The sequence below is a fragment of the Ceratotherium simum genome, chromosome 22 (assembly GCF_057802395.1).
Source record: "Ceratotherium simum simum isolate JZ-2026a chromosome 22, ASM5780239v1, whole genome shotgun sequence".
NCBI lineage: Eukaryota > Metazoa > Chordata > Mammalia > Perissodactyla > Rhinocerotidae > Ceratotherium > Ceratotherium simum.
The window spans coordinates 31,448,220-31,466,598 of NC_141921.1; the positions used below are offsets into that span (position 1 = coordinate 31,448,220).

The 18,379-nt window shown below is 39.0% G+C and overlaps 1 protein-coding gene across 1 annotated transcript in view; it reads right to left on the reverse strand.

The window, feature by feature from the left end:
• The window catches only part of MACO1 (macoilin 1), a 53,053-nt gene that overhangs the window by 34,357 nt on the left and 317 nt on the right, over positions 1 to 18,379 (reverse strand). Inside the window, exons 2-3 of the mRNA XM_087446549.1 lie at positions 4,429 to 4,570; positions 2,620 to 2,746 (exon numbers count right to left, since the gene is read on the reverse strand). Coding sequence (XP_087302675.1) covers positions 2,620 to 2,746; positions 4,429 to 4,570 — 269 coding nt within the window. The remainder of the gene's footprint in view (positions 1 to 2,619; positions 2,747 to 4,428; positions 4,571 to 18,379) is intronic.

The window sequence follows — 18,379 nt, forward strand, 5'->3', positions numbered from 1 at the left end:
ATCATAGAATTTTGGAACTGGAAAGAAGATCATTTAGTCCAACTTCCTCATTTTATTGAAGAGTAAAGTGAGGCCCAAAGTTTATACAAATTGGGTCAAAGTTCACAGAGAAAATATTAAGTCAGAAGAACCTCAGTTCCCCGAGACCTAGTCTGCAAGGTAAGAAGACACTCGAAGCTCTGTGAAGGCAGCTAATGGCCTCAACCATTCTTATAGATTTAACATACCAACAAAAGGGTATTTTTACAACGTAGAAAGACAAACAGCAATCCTTAGGATAATGCATTTTCAAATTCATTTCAAAATGCATTTTCAAAAATTTATATTTCCTACTCCCTATACTAATTTCTAAAGCTGTCATACATAATAAACACATTACAGAAAAAAACACAAAAATTTAGACATAAATACCTGTATTTCTACACCTATCAAATAAATAAAATAAAACCACCTTGGAAATATCTTTGGACAAGTGTAATAGTCACGTTGTACATACACAGTTTTGTATCCTGTTTTTTTCCTCTTAACAGCAAGGAAAAAAAGTTTATGATATAAAATTATCATTCTTTTGTGGCAATATATAATTTCATCAACCATTCCTAATATTCTTAAGAAAGAATTTAAACTTTTAACAATTGGAAGAGAAATTAATCCCAAGTTATATAACTGCACTCATATTTGTCAGGCCCAATGAGAACAGAGAGTTTGTTTTGTTTTGTTTTGTTTGTTTGGACTAATCATTCCAAATTAAAACACACTTCACAACTTAGCTATTCCCACACGCATTTCTGAGTCTAGAGCTAAAGAGAGGCCAGTATCATTTATGACCCCAGCTTCATTGCTGCCCTGTGGGTCACCACTGAGCTCGTTCCCAATAGGTTCTATTAATAGTTTTATGAGTAGTTTTTTCTCAACTACTAAGACATTATTAAAGTAATTTAGGAAATCATTACGGTTCATCAGAGCCACAGATTATCTGAGCTAGAAGGCTCCCTTAGACATTATCTAGATTACTCCACCTTCATATGACAGAGAGTAAATTGAGACCTAGAGAGAATGGCGAGTATAAATGGCAACTCACTCAAAACTGAGGCCCAGGACAAGGAAATATAAGTAAAAACTGGTATAAAGAAAAATCACTTTAATGAGAGGAAAGCAGACTGAGGAACCGTCATGCTAGTTATAAATCAAGTCAGATATGAGAGAGTGCTCAAGATGGAGAAAACCATGCTCAAAGTGGATACTTTAAAACACAGAGCTGAATTGTGTCTTCTACATGAGCCAACATCATCCTCTTAGCAGCTCTGAGAAGAGGATGAAGGTTGCTCCAGAGAGCTTTCATTAGTCAGCGCTCCCTCGGTGGTCAAAACGCTACAGGTTGCAGCTGGGCCTAAGAATCAAGTTTCATGCAGCTTTGCAGATGAGCCTGATGATCTGAGAGCCAATCCTCACATCCCCATGCATCCCATGTTCAGGCTTCCTCAGTGGACCAGAGCTGTCAAAACACCTCATCTCATCTTAGTTTGAAATAGCAAAAGTATAGCTCTAAGAAGAAGTGAGGTGGCTGTGTAGCTCCACTCAAGTCAGAACACACCTGAAATAGTACATTTTGGTTAAGAGAATAACTAAGAACTAGGGGATCTGGATGGTGAAAGTGCTTAAAATAACATACAAGGAGAAGCTGACGAAACCAGAGATGTTTTGCCTACAGAAAAGAAGACTTGAGAGGATATGACAGTGTCTTTAAATCTCTAAAGAAATATTAACGTGGATGGGAGGTTACATTCATTCAGTGTGGCTCTACTGCAGGGGGGTCCAGTGTTTGGGCGTGAGAAAATGGTCTGTAGGCCCCTTGAAATTTTAAGGAAAAGTTTTGTATATTCCCTATATTTTTCTGGGGAAAGCCTTTTTTTTTTTTTTTTTGTGAGGAAGATCAGCCCTGAGCTAACATCCACGCCAATCCTCCTCTTTTTGCTGACGAAGACCGGCCCTAAGCTTACGCCTATTGCCAATCCTCCTCCTTTTCTTCTCCTTTTTCTCCCCAAAGCCCAGTAGATAGTTGTATGTCATAGCTGCACATCCTTCTAGTTACTGTATGTGGGACGCGGCCTCAGCATGGCCGGACAAGCGGTGCATCCGTGCGCGCCCGGGGTTCCGAACTCGGGCCGCCAGTAGCAGAGCACGCACTTAACCGCTAAGCCACGGGGTCGGCAGCTGTGGGGATGCTTGTACCAAATAAGGGTTCAACTAAATGACCTCTGACATTCTTTTCAATGCTGAAACTCCAGGAACATTTTTCCTATTTGGCACATGGCTGTCTTCCAGTCTACCTAAATAGAAATCACTTTAACTTTTTAAAAAAATGGATATCTTCATAATAAGAGTTGGTAACTGAAATGCCTACAATCAAGAAGTCAAATCATAAAGGCTTCAACTTTTGATTCAATTATGAAAAAAAGATAAAATATATTTTAAAGGTATATTATAATCTACTAGGAAAAGGCAACTTTAAAATGTCCACATTAAACTCAACTCTAAATAATTTATTCAAAGCAATCACCACACTAAAAAAGTTTGAATCTAAGATTTCTATCCACCTAAGACACCATTAAGACTTACCTGTGTGCCATACATACTGAACCCACACATATGTGCTAGCAGCAAAAAAAAGCCACTGTATGGGGATGAACAGCAGACATATTATATTTGACGTGAATGCCACACAAACAAAAAATACTGAGAAGGCCTATAGGGAAAAACAAAATAAAATAAAAAACACATATTAGAACTCGTTATTTTCAAACAGAGATTATTAAAAGCATGTTGGACAAAATCTGAACTACCATGCAATAACTACAGAGCAAGTTACAACAGGAAATTTTAAACATTTTAAATCAGCCATATAAAAAGTAGTGGTTAGGGCCGGCCCCGTGGCTTAGCGGTTAAGTGCGTGCGCTCCGCTGCCGGCGGCCCGGGTTCGGATCCCGGGTGCGCACCGAGGCACCACTCCTCCAGCCATGCTGAGGCCGCGTCCCACATACAGCAACTAGAAGGATGTGCAGCTATGACAGACAACTACGTACTGGGGCTTTGGGGGAAAAATAAATAAATAAAATCTTTAAAAAGTAGTGGTTAATTTAATATTAAAGAGTAATTCTATTTATGGCCTCAAATCATGAGGAAGAACTGGACCAGGACAAACTGAGGTTGGTTCACATTGAGTTCATCTGAACTCCACAGGTGGGTTACCTAAAAGAACTAGAATTTTAACACAGAAAAGGCTCCTCTCTCCTCACAAAACATTCTTAAAGATAGGCTGTTGGAACACAGATGAACCACAACAGTAGTAAGAATTATGATGACATTAATAATTTTAATAATGCTGCCTTCCTCTGGACACACCACTATCTATTACCAATAGGACATGAGCTCAAATCCATCTTTTCAATGCATGGACTTGCTCTGACCAAAGCACCAGGCCTGGGTAGAAGAGTCACAGGTTTAAGATGTGGCTATGGGACACAAGAGAACCACAAGTCAACCAAGGGAAGAAGCCCAGGCTTGTGTCCTTGCTCTAACCCAGCAGTTCTCAAAACATGGTCTGGGGATCCCAAGGGGTCTCTGAGATCCTCTCAGAGAGTTTTCCAGGTCAAAATTGTTTTCATAATAATACTAAGACCTTATCTACCTTTTTCATGTTCATTCACTCAGGAGTACGGTGGCGTTTTCTAGAAGCTACATGGATATTGCAATCAACTGAGTTCAGAAGCAGATATGAAAATCCAGCTGTCTCCCATTAAGCCAGACATTAAAAAGATTTGCAAAAACGTAGCCAATCTTCTAATTTTTTTTGTTTTGGAAAATATAGTTATTTTTCATTAAAAAAATGTAATTTATATTAACAATAATGGGTTTGTTATTGTTATTTTTAAGTGAATTCATAAGTAAGGATTCAAATTTTTTTCAGTTTTAATTTCCAATACAGGAAACGTGGATAGATGTAACCCACATAAATAAAAGCTCTTTGGAGTCCTGAATAATTATTAAGAGTGTTAAGGGGTCCTGAGACCAGAAAGTTTGAGAACCACTGCTCTAACTCTAACCTAATTCCTCAGAAGTACTTCAGAGTAGGACTGGGCAATTATTGCTTCCTCCACTCCCACCTCCCTCCCCAAGTCCTCCCGCTCTCCCTCCCCTTCTTCTCACTGGAATGGGAGGGGAGGAGGGAGCCTAATGATTTGATCAGTGGGTTCAGATAAAATAGTCTTAGAGGTCAGTTTCAGTCCACAGACCCCATTAGCTCAATACAGTCTCCTAAGTATTGTTAATAAAATCTACTTTAAACAGTTTCACTATCAGTTATAGAAGATTTTCTCAGAAGGGTAATTAAATCCTTTATGTTTGAAAAACATGTATTAATAAACATACCAGTCCCTGGTATCTGAAGGAATCATAGACGCTCCTGATGAAAAGCCAAAATGGCCACAGGTATTCAAATCTGAACTCCAGGACAAAATCTGCCAGGAGGACAAGTGCCCACACTACCAGGAATTTCAGGTATAAAAATGTACTGCAAAACACAAAAATAACGAATTAATTCAAAGTCATTTGTGAAGAAGTAGAAAAAGAAAAGGCACTATTTTGTTTAAGAGACAAAAGATATCTTCATATACCATGAAAACAATGGAGATAAAGGAGAAAAAGAGACGCCGCCATGGCCCATCTAAATTTTACAAGCTCTGGTGTTGATTCTGAGACCACAACTATCAAAACAAGATGGTGACCAAAAATACTTAATTCCATCTAAAATGGAAAAAAAAAAATTAAATCTCACCACTATTTTAAAATGTGCTAAGTGTCTGACTTCAAAATACTGCAACACTCTCAAAATTACAGCTTTCACGCTGTTCTTCATTAGAAGAAAATGTCACGGTTGAAAGGCTTCAAATTTGCTGTTTTCCACCCCTCTACATCCGTCTGAGGAGTCTCTGAAATTCTCGATGCATATCCCTACATGCTTAAGAATTCTTTCTCTCCTCTCTCCTCTTGCCTCTCTGTAGCATTCATCTGCGTTAACCAAACAAGAACCAAATTACTTCCCCAAATAGGCAGAAATTAACTTAGGGAGCAGATGCCAATCACTACTAAGGGCTGTGAGGGTACAAAAATGTACATTAAAGAAAAAATCCTACAGCATCTCAGCCTTGCTCTAGCTGAGATGTAAATGTGTGCTCCTAGTTCCCTCTGGACTTAGGTTAAATAGAAGGACACTCTGACAAGCCAGTCAGAACACATATCTAAGCACTGCAGTAGCTCAAAAGTAGGTAAAGACATGGATAAAAAAATTATTATTTTTCACATAATCTAAAAGTCCATTCTTCTAGTTCATTAGTTCTAAAATAAATAATAGAAGCCTTCAGATTCTATCTATTAATAAGCCCCTAATTCTATGTCCTTAACCCGATCAATTCTAGAGCAGGTTAAATTCAGGTATTTTTTTAAAAAAGGTTTTCTAAGCTATACAGATTGGAAATACCTAAAATTCACTTTGACTTGGGCTAGAACCTTGCATGGTGTTGTGCAATGCATACATTCCAATATTGATGTGATTAAATTAGCTGTTTGAATATACACCACCAACAACAAAATCAAGACTTTCAATAAATAATTTTGAAACATATTAAAATAAGGTACAAAAAGGGGCTGGCCCAGTGGCACAGGCAGTTAAGTGCCCATGCTCCGCTGCGGCGGCCCAGGGTTCTCCGGTTGGGATCCTGGGCGCGCATCGACACACTGCTTGTCGAGCCATGCTGTGGCAGTGTCCCATATAAAGTAGAGGAAGATGGGCACGGATGTTAGCTCAGGGCCAGTCTTCCTCAGCAAAAGAGGAAGATTGGCATCAGATGTTAGCTCATGGCTGATCTTCCTCACACATACACATACACACACACACAGAAAAATAAGGTACAAAAAGACATATACCTGGGGGGAAACAACGAAAGCAGGATTCAGCATTGAGGATTCTTTCTGTGCCCTCTGAAGCCACACAGGTAAAAGATGTCAAGAATAGACACATATGACCCTTAATGACACAGTATCATAATGATAAATAATTTGCAACCAGGGTCAATTTCTTTCTTCTATTTTTTTTTTTATAATTTTATTTATTTATTTTTCCCCCAAAGCCCCAGTAGATAGTTGTATGTCACAGCTGCACATCCTTCTAGTTGCTGTATGTGGGACGCGGCCTCAGCATGGCTGGAGAAGCGGTGCGTCGGTGCGCGCCAGGGATCCAAACCCGGGCCGCCAGCAGCGGAGCACGCGCACTTAACCGCTAAGCCACGGGGCCGGCCCCAGGGTCAATTTCTAACACTAATTCTTGGTAGAACTTCTTGGGGCTTGATAATAAGTTTCAACTAAGAGGTGTGCTGTAGAATTGAGGAGCCCAGGGCAAACTAGAAGAACACGGGTTTGAATCCAAAGTCCCACCTTTTATAGTTTCATTTCACTAGAGTCATGTTGCCAGATGAGGACAAGGCCTTCAGTCCCACTCATTTAATCCATCACTGATCCAGTGGAGAGCAAGGCAAATCATATTAGAAGGAACAACTGAGTCATGCAGACATTCAGGAGCACAAATCTAGTTTGAAACTCGATTTCTAAGCTGCTTGGCTTTAAAACTGAAAGGATTTTTCATTGTTTCTAGGTTTTAAAGAAGAAATAATAGCCTCTCCTCCATGTTCCTAAGCCATTTAAGAAATGGCATGAAAACGTATCTACTTCTCTGATGAATCCTTTTCCCCATGGGCTGTCTCTGGAATGTAGCTGAATGGATGTGACGGGCACCTCATCATGTCTAGTTGTTACCATGCCCCAGGTGGAGAAGGTACCACCAACTTGCTCTCTGTCCCAAATGCTCAAGGCATGGCAGCATCCCAGTCTAGCCAGCAACATTCCGTTTCACTATTTATATAGCATTATCCAAAGAATGGCAGCCTGTTGAATACTTTTTGATAACTCAATCATGTAAACCTAAGGCAGTACAGAAGTGATAATGTTTGTTACAATGACTACTTTTTTTCAACTCTGTGACTTCAAGGGGGTCCCTTTTTAAGTATTTCACTTCTTTTCAAACAACTGCTTTCATACCTTTGATGTTTCTTGATACCCAGTTCTTACTGAGTCCAGTTTAGAAGTACAGATATCTAAGGAAACTTGATCTTTCAAGTTCACAAATATATGCCATACCCTCACAGCTTTGTAACTTAGGCTCCTTTTTTAAAGGTGGGCCTGCCCCTAAAAGTCAAGAGGCAACCTAATTAACAAAGTTGATTTTACTGTAGGATTAGTCTTGAATTCTATTGATTCATTTCAGTCTTACAAGGTTTTAGAAAGTTTAAGACAGTTTCCTGATTCAGTACTCACTTAGCCTTCTATCAGTAAACTATGCCCATTATCCTTATATAGGCACATGTAGAAAAGTTAAAAGACAAGTAATCCAGAATGATTGCTCATCAGCGTAGAAACGCCAATTCCTTTCCTTCCATGTTCTGAAAGTCGTAAGATTTTGCCAAAACCAATGAGATGACATTCTAAAGGGGGAGAAAATTAGACAGGGTTTTAAGCCATTACAGTCTTTCAAAATATTTCTTTTAAACCATGAAGAATATATGATTAAATATAAAATATTTTTATATATACAGTTCATCAAATGACTTATGGCTAACTTGATGTTACTTTAAGTCTCTGATCCAAAGAAATTTACTAATAACTATAAAATATCTTGAATAAAAATTTAAAGAATAACTGCAGCAAAAAGATATTTTCCTTAATAATATATGTAGTAAAACAAGGGCAGACCAATAATGTCTTCTGATGGTGCTATCAGCTTCTATTCTGGGTACCAGCGAAATAGAGACATGCAACTATTAGGCTTAATGGTGGTGATTCTTTCAAAGTGGATATTAAATATAAGATTCTTTTTTTCCCCCCACTCTCTTCCTACCCTTGCCATTTACAACCATTTTTTACCTGAATCTATCTAGCCATACCCTCCATCTATAGATTAATCATCTATGATTAATGAGAAGTAGTACTGAACATTCTTCTTTTTCCAAGTAAAGTGCACCTTCTCTCTAGTACCTCTAGCTGCTCGTCACTTAGATCATTTTCTGGAGCCCACATAATTACCACAGGATGGCCATCAATCCTCAGTACCTGACCTTTTCCCTAGGCAGACTAACGGCCATTTAGTTCACTCGGGCCTCACCACAGAAATGACTCTGTGGAATATTTCACTGGCTGTGCTAGTGGTCATCTATCTCAATCCCTAGCTTTCCTGTCCTCTGTAACAGCAACTGCGAGTCGCTTTTAGCTTTCATTATGTAGCATGATACTTCTTGCACCAAACTGCTTTGTCTTCTCTTATCTAACACCTCTCCCTACTGGACATCACCTCTAGAATATCTGTCCAGCCGCTACTTCTGCTGGTCTTATTATGCGTAATTATAGTCTTGCTACTCAAAGTGTGGTCCATGGACCAGCAGCATCAGCATCACGTATCAGCTTTTTAGGAAAGCAGTTTTTCAGGGCCCACCCCTGAAGATGGTCTATTTAATCTAAGCCTGCATTTTAACCAGATCCTTAGATGATTTGTGCATACACTAAAATTTGAGAAGTACTAGTCTATAGTATAAACTTCTCATTGTCATAGAACTTCCACTGAATTCCACAATGTTTCAGAAAGAAGACAACAATCAACTCAGATAATCAGTACTTATCTCCCAACTGCTAGCTGTCCTTCCCTCAACTGGGAACATTCAAATTGTTCAGGGTTAATTCTTCCATTTTCTACATTTCCTTCTGAGTCACAGACAAGACACCTACTTAAGTACAATTTAAACTAAATGAAGCACTTCCATTACCACTCTTCCTTAAGCACACAGCATGACCATCACTTCCTCAAAATAGGCCTCCCTGACCCCAAAGTAAAGACTGTTACCTCATTATATGCTCCCATAGCATCCTATACCATAAGAATATTTTGTGTAATTATATAATATTTTGTGTAATTAACCGTTTAAATGTAAAGTCCACAAGAACAAAGGAGCTGTCCATTTTGTTCCCTGCTTTATTCTCAGTGTCCAGCATAACACCTTGCACACTGCAGGAGCTTAACAAATATTTGTTGAATCAATGACCTGCAATGCACAAGAGTGTTTGGGACCAACAGCAGGGCTTTTATCAAAGTACACACTTACAACGCAGGTAGAGGGAGAGACGATGCACAGGTGACTGGGAAGGGTGTCTGAACAAAGCAACATCAACAAAGATAACAAACACAGCTTCCGCCTGAAGGATTACCATGCACCTGCTTCCAACCTGTTCTTAGGAAGAAATGAATCGAACCAGCCTTGCTCTGGATGCCAGACTATCACTCCATTTGGCTTATCTGCCACTGGCTCTCACTACAGTGAGGGTTCTCAAAGTGTCTTCTGTCGTCTTTAATATCAAGTCTGACATTTAAAAAAATCTGCAAAAATGTAAAACCATACCACTCTTCTCATGGGTTTATTACTGTTACTTTTATATGAACTAGTAATTATTTAAAGTTTTTCTGTCTTAATTTCTAATACATTAAATATTGATAGATATAACTTATATAAACCGAAGCTCTTTGGGATTCTCATTTTTAAGAGTGTAAAGAGGTCCTGAGACAAAAAAATTTAAGAAATGGTGGACTACAGAAAGTTGTGCATCAGCCTCAAGATAAAATGGACTAGAACCACTGCTATGTTCTGCAACCACACCCTTTTGTAAAATCCAGAAAAGGCGAGCAGCCTGAGAAGACCTATGCTGTTCCATATTGCTCTTTTCTATTCCAGGCCTCCTGCAGACTGCAAAGAGAACCTTTCTAGAGTCAATTACACACATACATACTCACACAGACTGATACATATATACATACACAGCCACTGCAACGACAAATTTAACAGCATGAAATATGCCCATTTTAAAAGGAAAAAAACCCTAAAATGGAAATCACTAAGAACAAGCTTTTAAGAATTGTGTGGTATAGTATTTTTATAAAGGATTATATAGACTACAGAGATACCAAGGGCAGGTACCGTAAACTAATGCAACTGGAGAGTTCGGAGCTTTAGAATTTCTGCTTCAAAAACACTTTCAGCAGCATGGACTCTGGGTTTTGGGATGAAGAGGGGTGAAGGAGCACATTAGGAGAAAGAAAGCAACCCACCGGCCCTAAAAAAATTCTGTTAACATTGTATAAACATTGGAAATTCACTTCATAAACAAGTCAAGTATTACACTTCCTATCTTCAATAGTAATTATCTTCTACCTAATCACACCTTACATTTATATCACACTTGTAACTTTTCCAAACATTTCATGTCAATTATCTCATTTTATTGTTACGACTGCGAAATAAGCAGGGCAGTTATTACCATTTTATAGGAAAGAAACACAACGAACAGGGAACTAATAGGCTACAGGGCACTGTTGAAAGAGCACAGAAATGGGAGTTAGGAGACAGCAGAGAACAGAGTGAATTTTACACGGAATGCTGTGTTACTGCCAAAAAAAAATAAGGTGAATTTCTATGTAAAGAAATGGATGAGATTAAGTGGAAAATTTTATGTAAACTAGAACAGAATCCTAATTTCGTTAAGAAAGAAATAAACGTTTGCTTATACAGAAAAAAAAAAGGAACCATACTTATAAATTACATAACAGTGATCATCACAGAGCAGCAGTACTAAGGCCTTTTACATTATACTCATACATTGTCATACTGCTTTAATTTTTCATAACAAGCATGTGTTACTTTTATTTTTTTAACTCTTCATTTTGAAATAATTTTAGACTTACAGAAAAATTGCATAAATAGTACGAAGAATTCCCTTATATTTGTCACCCAGATTCCATAAATGATAACACATTTTATCGTGTCTGTTATCATTCTCTCCCTATATATGTATACATAATTTTTTTTCCTGAACCACTTGAAAATAATTTGCATACATAATACCCCTTTACTCCTAAATTTCTTGAAAATAAGGATATTCTCTTATATAACCACAGCACAATTATCAAAATCAGAAAATTAACATTGATATAGTACTATTATCTGATCTACAGACCTTATTCAAATTTCAGTAATTATCTCACTAATATCCTTTATAGCAATAGATAGATAGATCAATCGATTGATCCTGGTCCAGGATCACATTCTGCCCTGTTGTCATGTCTATATTGATTTTTTATTTAATAGAGGAGAAATTCTCATTTTGAGAAAGAAAAAAGAGTTAATTGCCTTGCATAAGAAACTCCTGGTATCTGTTGCTTCACCTGGAAAATGAAGACAATGACACTTGCCCTACATATAGTGGAGAGTTTGAGAGGATCATGTGAGTTATTACACATAAACACCATTCAGAAAGGATGAAGTGGCACAATACAGTAAAACAAAAAGAGGACAGACTTTGGAGTTAGACAGATACGGGTCTATCAAGTAACTAAACCTCCCACAACCTCGGTTTCCTCACCTGTGAAACTGAAGCTAATACCCTTACTGCAACCAAATAAGAGAATGAAGATAAAAACATCATAACAACAGTAGTAATAGCAAGCAACTTTTTCAGCAATTAGTCCATGTCAGGCACTATGCTAAGTATTTTACATGACTTATCTCAATTATCCTGTTAACAATCCTATAAAGTAGGTAATATTATTTACTATCCTCACTTTACAGAGGAGAAAACTGAGGGGTAAAGTAGGCAGATGATGTGTTCAAGATCACATAACTAGTGTCAGGGACATTATTTGAACCCAAGTTCATGACTTCAAAGCCCATATGCTTATCCATCACACTAACTTTCTCATCTCACACAAGATGCTCAAAACTAATATTTTCCTTCTTTACATCCCTTCCTACATACATATTCAAGTTATATAATTCTTTAATTCTCAAAGTTTTTTAAAAATGAGCAGACATTTTATGAAAGAATAAACCCTCAGTATCTTAATTCATAAACTATGAATTTGTAAACACACTATGAAGCTCCGCAGAAAAAAATTTTTAAGTCAAATGTTCTTTACAGAAATAACTATGGCACAAACGATGGAACAACTCAAACTGCTTTCCAACAATAGACACACTCCTAGAATGGTTATTGTAATACAGAAACATGTAATTAAAAAGAAGATAACTTATTTTTTTCAAAAGTCAGAAACACAATGAACAGTGCATGAGGTGCAGCTTGTCAAGCCTAGAAAAAGACCAGCAAATAATACTTATTAGGTCTGAGAAAGAAGACGTCAGCCTTAGTATTTCTCTGAGCTGAGACAGGAGTTCGTGTCTGACGGTGAACGTGGCATTCACGCTCTCTGGAGCCCGGGGGCCCTCACTGCAGACAGGCAATGCTGGCCTCAGCGCTGAGCAGCTTGCTTGGTTTTCAAACGTGTTTTGAAGACAAAGTAAAGGCAGAGCAGGATTATTTCTAGCCACCCTGCTTGTGTGGGGTAGGAAACAGAGCCCAAGCAGCTCCCATGAATCAGCGCTGGCTACGGATACACCTAACGTGCACCAGCTGCACCATTTCAATCTACTAAATGCAAAACCTCTAAAAAAGACAAGGCGACAGAGGAGATGGGGTGAGAGATAAATTATTTCTGATGTTACAATCCCATGCCTCAATGTGAGCTCATCATTCTTAAGGGCAGCAGAGAAAAAAGAACAAAGAAATGGAGTCCAGTGCTATGAAGGGGCTTCTAAGCCTGGGGATGACAGGAAGGTTCATGAGCTGAGGCCAACTGATGTCAGATAAGTAAAAGTCAAAGTAAAGATATAAACCCTCAAACAATATACTCAACAACTGATTACATTTTTTAAAGTTTCCATTACCAGGATGCATGTGCCTGAAGGTGGGAGACCTTAAGGAAATCTGAGGAAATCCACGATGGAAAAACAGTCTAGCAAAGGGTATGTGTTTCCACTGTTGGTATGTACCATTATACTTACACAGTTTGTTGAGCGGCCAACTTATTTTTCTTCTGGATCTATTTCTTGAAAACAATCCAACTAAAATAATTACACCCAAATCTAGTAAGCCTAGAGAATAAAGTAATCAGTATATTTGAAAAGCACACTAAATTTTATCAAGAAAAGTAACCCAACTAGAGTATTTAACTTTGAGCTCTTAACCATGTTTGTAAAATTTCTATCTGACCCTCCAGACTCCGTAAGACATATATCTTGTTATATCCCCTTAAGTATCACCTGGATGGTAGCGTAGAAGATGACAAAACAAAACAAAACACACATACACACAAGTAAAACACCAAAGGATTAACACGAGTGGGGAGATCTGGGAGAAATGGCCACAGAAAAAGACTCTGGAAATGTAAGCGCTTACATAACATGGATTGGGTCCACAACATATAGGCATATAACAAGAACGTGAAAATAATTAATAAGTTATTAAGTGTACTGTTAAAATCAATCTCCAAATCTAGTAAGGTTCAAGAATGGCCATGGAATCAATGTGAAGAAAAAGGAGAATATCACTGATAAAACAGGAAGCTTTTAAGCAAATAATCTGAAATAGATCAGGTTCCCTCTTTTCCCCACCTCAACTTATAGCAGCAATTTAAAGGGATTTTCAAAACATCTAATGAAACTAACCTGCCAAGAATGCTCAGACGAGAAGAATCATAAATGAGAGTTGGAGGAAAGCACTTTTTTTTTTAAGGTAGTACACTACTAGCAAAAATTAAGTACAAATTTCAGTGTGGCAGATTGGTATTTCATGGAAACCACAAATATAAGGCTTTAGCTAAACACCTTGCTGGAAAGGTTAGTGAAAGTATTTCAATTTCTCCATTGTACTTACCCCCTTCCCCAATACCCCTCTAAAACAATACCCAATTTATCACTTTTATGTCAGGTCCAGCATTGTTGAAGTTACAGCCTACCAAGATTACCAAAATGCTTTTAGCTGTGAGGTTGCAACATTGGTATCTGGGGTTTCAGTTGCAGAACACATGTACAATCAAGGCAGCCAAGGGTCATGCCAGCCTCCAGTGGCTTTAATAAGCATAGCCCAAAGGAGTCTAAACTCAGCTTAGGAAACATCATTAAGGAGGCAGGAAGGCAGTAAAGTGAAATCTCTGGAGACCAGATTATTCACACACGAGTCTGAAAAAGGAAATTAGGAAGCTGAGAAGGATGCAAACTTTGATCACTTAAAAAGTCAAAGGCCAGAAAACTCTTCTCTGAAATAAAGATGGGAAAAGGTATCATATATACTAGGGAAGTCCTGAGTCCTCAGTCCTAGTTTTAAGGAACTAAGCTGTAAAAATGTAAGAGTCAGGTACAGTATTGCCCTGCCTAAGCTTCAGGCAATACACTAAAGCAGAACCCAGCAGAGGAGGACAGGAAGTATTCATAAATTCACAAGAGAAGGGGTGTTTCCATCAACCACTAGTAACAAAGATATAAAATAGTTTCCTGAAGCTTAAAACACGTGCCTCGCTTAAAATTCTTATTATACTTACTTGGTTAAGTAACAATTTTAACTGCAGAGACTTCAAACATAAATGTTTCTGCCTCTATTGTCTACTCACCACACCTTATCTCCTCATCTTCCCATTATAAAGCCAGTGATTCTCAGAAGGAAGGGAGTGGGCAGCATGGCAAGGTGAAAGGTAGGGGAACCACACAGAATCCCCTTAAGACTTTTGAAAACTACACGGCACTCCAACTCCCCTCACCTAGAGAATCACTGCATGTAATTAGATATTACTGTTGGAGTGTCTGGTGCGTGTGTGAAGGCAGACACAGGGAGAGAATCACAGCCATAAAACCCAAGGACCTCTGACATGTAATAATTAAGTAGAGTTATTCATTTTACTTTCTTTTATTAATAACTTTTTTCATAATTTCCAAAGTACTTTTGTATTTATCTCATTTGAGTTAGAAAATATTCCTTCACTTGGTGGCGACTGTCCACTTCATAAAATAGCACAGGGCAACATAAAGCTGTTAATACATTAGGTGAACCACTAAAACAGCACGCTAAAATTTCATTCAACAAAAATATTTTTACTTGAACAGAACTCAAAGTTCTCCGGAACCTCAAAACCACTGTACAAAATTTAAGAGAGCATTATTATGGCTTACTAGACTACAAACTCCTTGAAGACAAGGAACTATGTCTTACCCTGTATCCTCCATAATTCCCTGAACAACGCAGGTTCTTAAATGAGTGGAATGGATTAGCTTATATTCATTTATTTAATAATTCACTCACTCAGAATTTACTGAGCACTGAATTCCTACTACTCTGTGTCAGGCTCTGTGTTGGCTCAGAACTTTTTTTAAATAACATTGAATTTCAGCCCTGAATAACATAAAAGAAAATGATCACCATTCCTGTCTCCTTTCTCTCATTCTTGATTGTTAACTTGACTGGAATAACATACTTCTATATGTTTCAGTTTTCAAATGATGGGCATATATCTAAATGTAGCTAACATTAATATAATGTCTAAAATCCATTTTCTTTCTCCCTTGACCCTGAAGCAGAATTCTATCACAGCCATCACACTGACAATAATGATATCATTTGACAATCACCTCAGTCACAGTTGCTGGATTGGAGCCCATGATTAAAAGCGTCTCGGCAACAGGATTTTTTCCAGCAAAACCAAGCAGCAACTGACTCCTTGTTTTGACTACTCGACTTTTGTTTATAGTTGTACCAAATCTTATAGTCCTTCCTGCCTCCTTAAAGAATAAACCAAACATGGGATAACAACGTGGCAAATAATGTTTGTACAGCATGCTAAAATTTATAAAGAGTTTCACAAACTGTACGTTATCTTCTCCAGCCCTCAAAACTCATTTGACAGATGAGGGAACCGAGGATCAAGGCTGCGGATGCCCTGCCACCCAGAGCGGCAGAGCCGGGATTGAGAGTCTGAAGCTAGGTCTCCTCACGCCAGCGGCCCAGCGCTCTCCTCACCACAGCTACCTCTTGGCTATGCCGAGGCTCAGCAAGTTGTACAGACTGAGAACATGAAAATAATAAGTCCATGAAAGGTTACACTACGAAACAGTAGATAGTGGGTGTTAAAACTGTCAACAGAGCCTCAGAAAAAAAACAAAGCTCTATGTTTTATGAGTCCAAAATTGGCCAGATGTTGAGAAACAAAATGGGCAATAGATGGTGTGAAAAACAATTTAGTATAGACTTAAATTTGATCATCAACAGAAGTTTGATAGTCACAATTCCTCAGGCACCATGATTTGTAACTAACCCCTCATTCTGTTTGCTTTAGAAATAATTGGAAATTTTCTAAATCTTTTTAAAAACAGAATTAGAGGAAAAAAAACAAAACTACGATCTTGTTCTTCAGTCCGATACTCCATAATAAAAACTAAGAAACAGATAACTGAGCATGTTCATTTGATATATGATGCTCCAACAGGAAAGATAGGTAGAAATATATTTAGGTCTTTTATTAACATTTAACTTAATGCCAAACAGAGGAGAGCAAACAGATTTGAGAGCTGAAGCACTGTTGATTTTTTAAAATTTTACAGATGAAACTCTGAATAACTTGCATAGGATATTTACTATTAACCTTTAGGGTAAGAATTCAAATTCCAAAAGATCATCAGTAAAATAACAGATTTTCATTAGACAATGAATTCACTTCTTCACATTGATTCCCACTGACCGAGTGGCTACTATGGCACAGGTACTCAACTGGGCATATTTGTTCAAATACAAAGAGAAGTTGAAATACAACCAAAGACATGTAAATATGGGATTCCCAACCTTCTTGCTATAAATGGAGGTAGACCATCATATGTTACTGAAAACAGCAGCCATTCAAATGCCACAGTTGTCCTTGGTCTACCAACTCCGTTTAATATGCTTTTTCTATTCTTGTGTCACTATTAACATTAAGTTGTTCAAATCTTTTTCAATAGCCAAGAAAAAAGGCCTTTTTAATTCAAGAATTATGGTGTGTATAACTTGAAGAGACCTTTCCCCCACCCACTAAATCGACTGCTTTCACAGTTTTAGTTAATATGGTCAGGTTTGACTGATTCAGCATGGATTTTGGCCTGTTTTACTCACTGCTGTACTCTTACTGGCTAGAACAGGGCCTGGCACAAAATGTATACATTTGTTGAATGAATGAATTATTCCTATGATCTATGGCTCATTACATAAGAATATATCCCAGAACTTTTTACTTTGACTTCTTAATGCTTTTAAACTTGAAAGAAAGAAACCCTCAAATGTTTACATCAATCAGCTGCCTGTGAAAAGCAATCACTCCACATGTGTAAACAACAGCATGTGCAAGGTGTACAGTTATGCTAGGACAACTTGGGTGTCATCAGCCACCTCACATATTTCTCTAAGTCCCACAGCTAGAAAAGCTAGCTTGTAGAACACCATGAGGACTCAATTAAGCCTATATCCACATACTGAGAATTCTCCTCTGTAAATTAATTACTTCTCCACTGACATAAGTTCTTTCTCAAGACAAGTACCATTTAGAATTAACATTCTGAGAAGAACCAGAAAATAACAGTGGTACACAAATTCTGCTTAGGGAAGCTGTGACTGTCACTAAGTTGCCCCCTGTTGTCCTTCTCCCCCTCAGAGTACCGAATTCAATTTCCAGTTAAACAGACACTGCTTTCCTTTTGGAGTGGAAAAAAAAAAGGGGGGGAGTTTGGAGAAAATCCCTTTTAAATCTGAAGAAAACTACCTGCTTGAAATTGTCACAATAATGTTTGCTGAGAAAATGATCATCAGCTCCTTTTGAGTCTGGAGCGGGGCCACAGAGCATGATTTGGGGGTATTGGCTTCAGCCCTCGGTGCCAAGTTTGAGATCCCATAAGAGAAGCAAAAGGCGACAGAAGAGGCAACGTGGCCACCTGCCCAGTCTGCCGGGGGCCACGGGGCCACTGTCTGCTCCTAACTTTGTCAGCCTCTCCCCCCGGTGCATATGGTCGTCGTGCCCCCCGGTTCAGGCCCGCGACCCCCAGGCGGGAGCGGGGCTGGGGGCGTGCGGAGGCCGGTCGGCCCCGGGAGCGGCCCTCGGGGCGGGCGGCGCGGGCGGGGAGGGGGCTCGCCGCCCCTCCCCCCGGAGGGCCGGGCCCTCCCAACGGCGGCGCGGCGGCTCCCTGGGCCAGCGCCCGCCGCGCCCTCCCAGCCCGGCCCGCAGCCCCCGCCACGCCCGCGCCCCCGGCGGACCGGCCAGGGACCCCCGGGCAGCGCTCCTCCGGGGAGCCCCCGGCGCGGGCGTGCGGCCTAGTCGGGGTTACATAAC